The sequence below is a fragment of the Lontra canadensis genome, unplaced genomic scaffold (genome assembly GCF_010015895.1).
Source record: "Lontra canadensis isolate GAN:19392208 unplaced genomic scaffold, GSC_riverotter_1.0 scaffold82, whole genome shotgun sequence".
Lineage (NCBI taxonomy): Eukaryota > Metazoa > Chordata > Mammalia > Carnivora > Mustelidae > Lontra > Lontra canadensis.
Genome location: NW_022631076.1, coordinates 4,185,313 through 4,196,547, shown reverse-complemented (window position 1 = coordinate 4,196,547; position 11,235 = coordinate 4,185,313). Strand labels below are relative to the sequence as shown.

Genomic DNA, 11,235 nt, shown 5'->3' with positions numbered 1-11,235 from the left:
TAATGCAATTCCTATCAAAGTACCATCCATTTTTTTCAAAGAAATGGAACAAATAATCCTAAAATTTATATGGAACCAGAAAAGACCGCGAATAGCCAAAGGAATATTGAAAAAGAAAGCCAAAGTTGATGGCGTCACAATTCCGGACTTCAAGCTCTATTACAAAGCTGTCATCATCAAGACAGCATGGTACTGGCACAAAGACAGACACATAGACCAATGGAACAGAATAGAGAGCCCAGAAATAGACCCTCAACTCTATGGTCAACTAATCTTCGACAAAGCAGGAAAGAATGTCCAATAGAAAAAAGACAGCCTCTTCAATAAATGGTGTTGGGAAAATTGGACAGCCACATGCAGAAAAATGAAATTGGATCATTTCCTTACATCACACACGAAAATAGACTCAAAATGGATGAAGGACCTCAATGTGAGAAAGGAATCCATCAACATCCTTGAGGAGAACACAGGCGGCAACCTCTTCGACCTCAGCCGCAGCAACATCTTCCTAGGAACATCGCCAAAGGCAAGGGAAGCAAGGGCAAAAATGAACTATTGGGATTTTATCAAGATCAAAAGCTTTTGCACAGCAAAGGAAACAGTGAACAAAACCAAAAGACAACTGACAGAATGGGAGAAGATATTTGCAAATGACATATCAGATAAAGGGTCAGTGTCCAGAATCTATAAAGAACTTAGCAAACTCAACACCCAAAGAACAAATAATCCAATCAAGAAATGGGCAGAAGACATGAACAGACATTTCTGCAAAGAAGACATCCAGATGGCCAACAGACACATGAAAAAGTGCTCCATATCACTCGGCATCAGGGAAATACAAATCAAAACCACAATGAGATACCACCTCACACCAGTCAGAATGGCTAAATTAACAAGTCAGGAAATGACAGATGCTGGCGAGGATGTGGAGAAAGGGGAACCCTCCTACACTGTTGGTGGGAATGCAAGCTGGTGCAACCACTCTGGAAAACAGCATGGAGGTTCCTCAAAATGTTGAAAATTGAACTACCCTATGACCCAGCAATTGCACTGCTGGGTATTTACCCTAAAGATACAAACGTAGTGATCCGAAGGGGCACGTGCACCCGAATGTTTATAGCAACAATGTCTACAATAGCCAAACTATGGAAAGAACCTAGATGTCCATCAACAGACGAATGGATAAAGAAGATGTGGTATATATACACAATGGAATACTATGCAGCCATCAAAAAAAGAAATCTTGCCATTTGCGACGACGTGGATGGAACTAGATGGTATCATGCTTAGCGAAATAAGTCAGTCAGAGAAAGACAACTATCATATGATCTCCCTGATATGAGGGAGAGGAGACGGAACATGGGGGGTTAAGGGGGTAGGAGAAGAGTAAATGAAGCAAGATGGGATTGGGAGGGAGATAAACCATAAGTGACTCTTAATCTCACAAAACAAACTGAGGGTTGCTGGGGGGTGGGGGTTTGGAAGGGGGGGTGGGGTATGGACACTGGGTAGGTTTTGTGCTATGGTGAGTGCTGTGAAGTGTGTAAACCTGGCGATTCACAGACCTGTACCCCTGGGGAAAAAATATATGTTTATAAAAAATAAAATTAAAAAAAAATAGGATACTTCCTGGGGCGCCTGAGTGGCTCAGTTGGTTGGGGGTCTGCCTTCAGCTCAGGTCATGATCCCAGAGTCCTGGGATGGAGCCCCACTTTGGGCTCCCTGATCAGCTGAGAGCCTACTTCTCCCTCTCCCTCTGCCTGCTGCTTTGCCTACTTGTGCTCTCTCTCTGTCGAATAAATAGTAAAAATCTTAAAAAAACAAACAAACAGGATACTTCTAGCTCCTCGAGTCCCTCCACATTGTATCCAGCCCCAATTCTGCTTTTCTCCCACCCTTGAGAGGTAACTACTATTAATCATTTCCTTGTTCTTTAAAAAATGTACATATCACTTATGAATGTATCTCTACAAAAGACAATTTAGTTTAATGTCTGTTATTGTCCCACTGCGTATTTGTCAGAATCATAGATCTGATGTGTTTAGTAATAGTTTATTCATTTTTATTGGTGAAAGTATTTTATTGTACAAATATATCACAATTTACTTATCTGTTCTGCTGTTGATGTGAATTTGGGACATTTCCAAAAAATTGATAAATAATGCTTCTATAAATTTTCATGTGTGTGTGTGTGTGTGTGTGTGTGTGTGTGTGTGTGTGTCTTTCCACAGGAAACATACTGGGGGTGGAATTGTTAGATCATATAGTATATGAATATCTTCAAATTTCCTAGATAGTATCAAATGCTTTTCAAGTTGTTTTACCAATTTATGTTGCTGCCAGCCATATATTTATTTAGGATTTCATTAATGATTTACTCATTTAAATTTCATAATTTTTTTCCATTTGGAAGTAGTAATACCTCTATTAGTAAATTTATTTCTAGATACTTGAAAATGTTCTTTAAATATCTCTTTTTTAGTTTTCTGAGTATTTGTTGCTGACATACAAAACTATGAAAGTTACTTGTACAAAACAAATGTAAAATAAATTTAATCATGTCATTTAATATTTGTTTAATGAGAAGTCTAGAAGTTTGGAATTAGTTACATACATTTTTTTCCATGAATCTACTTATCACACAATAAGAAGACATGCCTGCTTTTGAATTAGGATATGTGTAAATTTATTAATAGTTTATAAATTCATGTCATTAGCCTCCCTGCTGGAAGTTGTTGGCTTCCAGGAAATGCATGACTAAAAAGGATCTTTAAAGTCATTTTTTCTCCATTCCATACAGCGTGCCACATTGTCAAAGGCCCAGGGAGCAACAGTTCTCAGGTTGATGTAAAACACCACCGCAATTTTGCATGCTGTATCATGTGAACTTTTCCTTGGGAGAGATAGAAAAGTACCAGAGACATTGTTTCTTTTCTAGTTCTTGCTCATCAAAAAGATTGGGATTCATGAGAAGCGGTGACATCATTACATAGCCTAAAGCAACACAAATTTAAACAGAAGCAGATCAGATGTACCGTGGATAATCCTTGAGTCATACAATCAGGAGCTCCTGAAGTATACTTATTTCCTTTTTCATCTGTATTTTTGGGTAAAACCATTTTTTTACTTCCCTTGTCCATCTCAGTATAGCCACTGACTTCAACAACGCCATAGATTTTATTCACTATCCCTCTACACTTATCATGACCCTGTAACCTCAATATTCTTTTATTTCTGAAAAGTTTTGAAATTAGTCATTGCCATAATCCCTCTGCCTAGCTACAGAATATTCTGCAAATGTTCATAATCAAGGAGTGGCTCTGTGAGTTTTTTTAAGAAACAACAACTAAATTCCTAACCCATGAGAAATCAAGTTTTCATGATTTAAATGAATTATGTGAAATAAGGAGGGCAAGGTTTATATCTGCTCAGAATCCTGGAGTCTTTCTTACAGCTGAGATAACTTTCTGCCCGTTGTTTTTCTGAAGGAGCAAGTTTTTCTATTTGTTTTTCCTCAGCAAGCATACATCGTGTACTTTGGGGTTGAATTTGGAATTCTTTTTTTTTTTTTTTTGGAAACTAAATGACTATTTTCTTATATAATCCAGATTGAATAAATACAATTATTAATTTAACATAAATCTGGGATTTTCCAACTTCTCACCCACAAAGCGAGTATAGACATCTCTGGAGTTGCAGCCCCGTCAGAATGCATGGCGACCGGCATCACACTGAGGATATTGAACGAAGTCCAGTAGAGCTGGTGAGTACAAACGCCTTTTAGCTGCTCTCCCGGCTCATAGTCTTGCTTTCAACATTGAACATGTAACACTTCAAGAAAGTTAGGTTGCATTTTTCTGATTTTGCTATTGTAGGGTGAATGGAATCTGAGATGTTATTACCAGCAATCACAAGTGTCGAGAGGGGTTATTTAATATGCCAGATACTGCTTTTCATATCATTTGGGAATTATGCATTAGACTTTTTGCCTAAATTTTGATATTTTGCTGAATTTTGATGTTTATATATAAGGTACCTCTAGACAGAATTTTTAGTAAAATTATTTGGAATGTTGTTAATAGCACACATTAATATTTATTACTATTTATGTTTATTTTATATTGTTTATGTTATTATTTATTACAATATATTTTGATGCAATGAAAATATCTATTCTCATTCACCAATATGTATGTATTTAAAGTAGTAATTTATGGAAAATGTCTCACAGGGAGACTTACACTGAAAATATGTTACTCTAGTAATATAAAAATCATATTTTTTGGAACGTGTATGGGGTCTCACTCCTCATTCAAACAAATCTTTTCATTTTGCATATAGGGGAATTGAAACATCAAGAGTCCACTTAGCTAGGGCGCCTGGGTGGCTCAGTTGTTAAGCTTCGGCTCCAGTCATGATCCCAGGGTCCTGGTCCTGGGTTTGAGCCCCGCATCAGACTCCCTGTTCAGCTGGAAGCCTGCATTCCCACTCCTGCTTGTGCTCCCTTTCTTGCTATGTTTCTCTCTGTCAAATAAATAAATAAACTCTTTAAAAAAAAAGAAGAGTCTACTTAGCTAGTGGCAGAGTCAGAAATAGAACTCAGATTTCTCATTTAATCTCATTTTTTGTTAAAGATTTTATTTGAGAGAGGGAGTGAGCAAGTGAGAGAGAGCGCGAGATCATGAACAGAAGGAGAGAGAAAAGCAGACTCCCCACTGGGCAAGGAGTCTGATGTGGGGCTCGATCCCAGGACCCTGAGATCATGACCTGAGCTAAAGGCAGATGCTTAACCCAATGAGGCATTCAGGCACCCCTATAATATCAATATAAGGAACTACTTTTCAGAAAACTTTACTGCTATGCTCATAATAAAGAAAAATGAATTTTATTTTTTTAAAGATTTTGTTTATTTGACAGAGATCACAAAGAGGCAGAGAGGCAGGCAGAGAGAGAGGGGAAGCAGGCTCCCTTCTGAGCAGAGAGCCCGATGGGGCTTGATCCCAGGAGCCCGGGATCATGACCTGAGCTGAAGGCAGAGGCTTTAACCCACTGAGCCACCCAGGCGCCCCAGAAAAACGAATTTTAAATCAACCTGAGATTGTAGAACCAAGAGACGAATCAGAAGAAATAAATAGAAAGATAGGCTTTGATAAAAGATTTGTTTCGCCACATGAAGGTCATATTTGTGATCAGTCTCGGGATTCAGCAACTAGACTGTCATAAACTTATTTTAGAGGATGACTCATATTTCAAGGAAGTTACAAAATGTCATCTCTTTAATATCATATATACATCATTTTATTTCCTTCTCCTTTTCATTATAAATTAAGTGTGAGTTATCTTATTTCCCCACATGCCAAAATCTATGCAATTTATTCCATTAAGTCAAATGATTAGATAATCTAGCTAAAAAAAAAACAAAAACAAAAACAAAAAACCAAGCAAACAAACAAAAAAACCCAAAAAAGAAACAAACAAAAAACCCAAATAGTGAAACTGACTTCTGAAACCATGAAAGGAATGTTTGGATTTCCCCATTTTTTTTTTTTTTTTGAATCTGACAGTCTATAACTTCTTAAGTCCCCAAAAACAACAAGTAGAAAAAATTTCTTTTACAATTGCTATGAGTTTATTTGCTCATTTTAGAGCCTTTGGAAAATATAGACAATAACAAAGAACAAAGAAAAAATCACCCATGATCCCTCCCAGAAAAAAAGATCACTGCTAATATTTTACTTCCTGTCCCCTCTCCCATCCAATCTAATTTTATTCTTACAATTGTTTTATTTTGCCATGTGAAAGTTTTGTCAATTTTCTTGTTTTTCCTCCAAAAAGCCCATAAAGATATTAATTAAAACTCAGAGAATTGAGAGCTTATACTGCTGAAATGTTTTTATAACAGGATGTTTATCCAAATTGTCTTTCTGTTTCTCAGTAAAGGGTTGTGGTTTTCTTTATGTAAGTCCTATAGCATTTGATATGCTTAGGCCGTTTTATATTGCTTTATTACTGTGAACAGCAGTGCACACACACACACACACACACACACACAAACAAGTGATGTTACATATACTTTTCATATTTTTATAATGAGCCAATTCAATGAGTTCTTACTCCTTTTGAGAGATTGTATGGTTATTTGAGATCCTGTTTGTAAGCAGTCATATGATGTAGAAAAAATGTTAATTTTATATTCCCATTTCCATTATTCACACACACTGATGGGAACTTCTAGAAAAACATGACCTAATATAGGTGGTAGGAGACGTTCTTCACTCCTCCTGGCTTTAAAGAAATGTGCCGAATGTTTCACAGTTAAATACGGTGCCAGTCTATTTTATTTGTAGTTCTTTGAGATTTGTATGGTCTGCTTTTGTCAAGACTAATGCTGAAATTTATGAAAATGATCCTTGGGCATCTGTTGAATCAATCATTTTATTTTTCATTGATCATTTGATGTGAAAAGTGTATCTGTACAATTCATATCATCCTACCATTTATTAGAGTTTCAGATTCTTCTAGAACTTGGTTGGTTCTTCCTTTAACGCATGTTGGATTCACATCATTTATATGTGCTTCATTGGTTTATGTTCCCAGATAAAACTTTCTTCATCTTTAACAATAAGACTTGCTTGTTCATTTATTTATTTAAAAAATTCTTTCTCTGCAGTTGCCCAGAAATCCATACTGTTCGAATGAAGGAACCCACTGTGGTTGTAGATTGCCCACAGGGACCCTCCAGCCGCAGTGGGTAAGATTTGGGGACTGGGGGGAGGTGGGGAGTCTTTAGCAGTCCTGGAGCACGGGTGAAATGGGGCAGGCAGGCCCTGCTCCACAGACTCCCTACAGGGCTCTTGTGTCCTTTAACCCCTCGTTGGCCCCATGCCCTTTGACTACTCTGTACTTCTCCTGTGCTGCCAGTCCACAAGATCCTGGTGACAACGGGGACTCACGGCCCCCAACAGTTTATCAGGGTTTCTTTCTATTCCTTGAAGACCCTACCCCATACCAGAGCTAATACGTGTTCTATTTTGATATCTTTCCAAGCTCAGTGAAAGTTCTCTTCTGTATAAGAGATAAAAATTATTTAAAAAATATTTTTCTAAATATAAAATTTCAATATGTAATATGAAAATAGGAGCTAACAATGAGCCAAAGAACACCTGCCATTTTTTCATCACTCTAAGGTAACCAATCTAAATGTTTCGATATACATTTTCATCACTTTTTTTTAGCAATGAGGACTACTAGATAATTTATATTGTGATGTTAGTAGCTGATCATAACTTAACAGTAATATATTCCAGAGGCAATCTATTTGCATATGAGATGATACCTTATTGCTTTAGTACAAAGGGGGAATTCCGAGGGAACATTTTGTCTTCATGGACTTGTGGACAAGGTGTGTGTGTGTGAGACAGAGAGAGAGAGGGAGGGAATGGAAGAGACAGCTAATGAACTGTACCTGAAATTATAGCATTTGGAGTAATGAAACAGATTAGCCTTATTCTAACTGAAATCAGCTGCCTAAGTCACTACTATCTCATTTGCTGAAATATTCACTTTCATAATTCATTACAGGTTACAGCAAAACCATGGTCACTCTGGAAAACATTTCTGGTGTGTCTCTTGGCCTGTCTAATTGCCACAACACTTGTTGTTCTGGTCTTATATTTTGTCCACTTCAGCAAGCCTGTCAACAGTACAACCATCATCATTCACGCAGATGGAAAGTCGAATCATGTCACCTGCATCCCTGGTTCTACCCCATCTCCTGCCTTATCAACCCTGCCTGGATCTCCTACCCCTTTGCCCAACCAAAGCTCCCCCACCAAGGTATCTCCATTCCCCATGGAGACCACTAAAACAACACTGGAGCATGAAATTATCATTGAAGAACAAAAATGACATTTTTGAGCCCTTAGCATTCCTCCAGCGAGATCAACACCCTCCCCCTGGAGGAGGCATGTCCAGGGGTCCTCTCTTTCCTGCCAAGAGGTGACAAAGCATTTGGTTTCATGAGAGCTTGCCCTTTTTGTTCCAATCATTGGCTGAATTCCCATATCGTGATGACTCAGTCTTGGACCCTGCAATGTTCAAATGATTGCAAAAAGATTTTTTTCAGTTGAGCCCATTTCATTCAGGCTGGGGCCCAGAACTTCCTTTATAATCCCTCCTATACAACCAACTTTATTCTTCACAAATGGTTTCCACTGAGGAAGAGGATCCCACTTTGCTCCCTGCCTGTTGGCTGTTAAGCCAGTGTTTACCTTCTAGCTATTGCTTCTTTTACAATCTCATATACTTCACTATTTTCAGCATTTGTATTCCAGCGGGAAGAAGGAAATGTTCAATTAAAGTACTTAACGAGCAAGAGTTTTTTAAATATCTGTCAGGTATTAGAGACTCATTTTTCTTGTTGGGAAATTCAGAAAAGAGATTAGTAAAGTTAGGAATAATCAAGGAAGATTTTGGAGAGAAACTAAGTTGAAAAAGAGTGAAGAATTGGACTTAGGTAGAGGTAATTAAAATAGAAAATGAGAGGGTTAAAAGGGTTTAATGGATTTAAAATCAAAAGCACGCTTAGAAACACTTCAAATGTAATGTATTTTATATATCTACACTTTTTTTCAGTGATATTGTCAACATCATTTTCCACATTTGATATTTTCCTTAATATCTAAAATACCAGAAACTACTACTTACAAAATTTGAAGTCTAAAATTGTTTTGTATTTTGTACTATAATTTTGAGGACACATTGCTTGCGATTTGCTACACACAAGATGTGTTCAATATTTATATTGACTGTTTAGTATTCAGTAAAAGCATATACATTTCATTCTGGGAGAGACTTTAGAGTTAAATGAACCTTCCCATTCTACCCCCAACCTCTAAACTCTATAAAAATGGGAGACTGTATTAGACAAGGAGCCTTCCTACCCAGACTTGGCCCCATGAGAGGACATTAAAGCCTTGGTATCCAGGTTCCAACTTCTGATTGTCTTTTGCTGACCATTAGAGGTTCTTTGTTTTCCTAAAGCAAAAGGCTTTGTGTTCTATATAATTCTAGGTTGATTTGCTGCAGTCAATAATAGGCTATGTGAATTGGAATATACTTTGAGACCTTATTGAACACTTAAGTCTCCACAAAAGAAGGATCAGAAATATAGTCATTCCTTACAAAATTGTTCTATATGGGCAGCTTGTATTATTTGTCAGACACCAAGAGATGTACAAATTTGAGTCTTTAGAGAATAATTTTTATACCACAAATATCATTAAACTTAAGAACTTATCATTAAACTTAAGAATGATGATATTTTAGAAAAGAAAGATCAGAAAGTTCTAGATAGGGTTAATAAACACAAGGGAGTAAATGTGCATGCATGTTCCCCTAGTATGATCCTAAACTGATTCATTTCTATTATAGTTTTTATTTAAATGCCTGTGAAGAAGAAAGACTAAATTTATTAGGTTCAAATATACTTCCTACGATCATTTAAATTTCACTTTGCGGTATAAAAGTAAAAAAAGCTTTTTTTAAAAAAGAGATACTACAGATGTGGTATGGTAACATGGGGATGTGGTATGGTAATATGGTAACATACCCTTTATGTTTAAGGAGAATCTTAGCAATGAATTTCCTACATTAAATATTGGGTTGGGAGATATTGTAATTAAGTCATCTGACATCATTGGGTTTCTGTGCTTTGTAAAATAGAGATGTAAATGAGTTCTTGGATTCTCTGTTCTGCTTTAGAATTTTATGGTTTAATAAAATTTTAAAATAGTAAACGGAGTTGTGGAAAATGTGTTCACAAGTTAAAATATATCACTTGAACAAAAATTTTATTAAGTACTCTGAAAATATTAAATGAAGTATGTATAGACAATAAATAAGTAATCACCCAGTTTTAATGACTTACTCAGCAAATATTAAAACCATATATAAGCACTAATATCTATTGTTTCAAAATTCATTCACTCTACTTGATTGATAGTAATATATTTTAAATTAGTCAGGAAGCTTCTCTATTTAAAACATCTGCTACATAGCCTTTTGTAAGTCTCTCTCATTCGTTCTTAAGCACAAAGTAACTTTATGTAGGATTAGATGCTAAGTTTACAAATTCACTTCACCAAATGAGAGTGTAACTAACTTCCTTAGAGGCTTTACTGGAAAATGTCCTAGTGGGCATTTTGTTTCCCCCAAAGTTCATTTATCTATACTGAAAATCTGCTGTAATAGGTAGCCCAGCTCCAAGATGGGATAAGCCACTAACGTCAAGGAGCCCAGCTCCATGATGATAAGCCACTCACTCTCAGAATGCGCAGTTTCAAAAGCTTTTAAACTTTGAAACTATAGCTGACAGCACTGACTGCATCTTTGGCCCTCCATCTTGTTCACACCTGTGCGGTGACCGACAAGTTCCATGCCCGGAGGAGGTTAAACTATACCCTGTGGGAAGGCTAGTTCTGATCTCGAGCTTCCTTAATGTGGCATACAGAAGGCTCCACTTTAGATACCTAGTAGAGATCCTCTGGTGCACACAGATGGCGCCACTTCAGGAAACTACCCTGTGGCTACACCGCCATACCACTTGCTCTATAAAAGCTGGGGATTACGGCCCGGACTGGGCGGAGAATATCTTTGTGTCTGCTGTGAACCATTCTCCGTGGCTCCCCACTGTCAGTAAGTTACCCTGAATAAAACTGTAAAGAAAGGCTTGCTTTGTTTTTCAGTCTCAAAGTGCCTTCTTTTTGCTTTACTGACCTTCCTCCAGCTTCTAACAATTGGCAAGTTGGCCGGGAGATGGAAAACAAAACAAGTGCAGGCCAAGGGCCTCCTCATTTGTGGGAGAAATCCCAGCTTGGTCAGCCACCACCATGTGGAGGGACTCACCAAGTTTTTGGACCATTTCAGACCAATGCATGAATACAGGGAAGCTCCCCACCCCCTGTAAAGAAAAAAAAAAAAAAAAAAAAAAAGCCCAAGGGGTTGCTGGATACCCTATCTGAAACAGCTGAGAAAGGAAATGGAGAAGGGAAAATGACCAAGCTATCGTGCTGGTAGCTTGGCTGTTGATCTGTGCATATGAGACACCACGGAAAAGCAGTTACTAGCAAGAAGAGAACTGGAACAAACCAGGGAAGCGTGTTTTTAGAAGTGTGTCTTTGGAAAAGAATATAGGAGCCTATGGGCTTCTCCAGACATTCTACGAGGGAAAGTGTA

General features: G+C 37.4%; 1 protein-coding gene across 1 annotated transcript; it reads left to right on the top strand.

The window, feature by feature from the left end:
- Positions 1–3,333: 3,333 nt before the first annotated feature.
- LOC116882254 (dynactin-associated protein-like) lies at positions 3,334–8,106 on the top strand. The gene is made up of 3 exons (XM_032882559.1): positions 3,334–3,763; positions 6,671–6,751; positions 7,582–8,106. The coding sequence occupies exons 1-3, from the start codon at positions 3,710–3,712 to the stop codon at positions 7,906–7,908; spliced, it is 462 nt and encodes a 153-aa protein (XP_032738450.1). The 5' UTR covers positions 3,334–3,709; the 3' UTR covers positions 7,909–8,106.
- Positions 8,107–11,235: the final 3,129 nt, after the last annotated feature.

What these genes read in the sequence shown, in the direction of transcription:
- LOC116882254 (XM_032882559.1), top strand. Translation starts at nt 3,710, where the DNA reads ATGCATGGCGACCGGCATCACACTGAGGATATTGAACGAAGTCCAGTA. An exon ending in AACGAAGTCCAGTAGAGCTG is followed by an intron (nt 3,764 to 6,670) that starts GTGAGTACAAAC and finishes CTTTCTCTGCAG; the next exon opens with TTGCCCAGAAATCCATACTG. An exon ending in GGACCCTCCAGCCGCAGTGG is followed by an intron (nt 6,752 to 7,581) that starts GTAAGATTTGGG and finishes AATTCATTACAG; the next exon opens with GTTACAGCAAAACCATGGTC.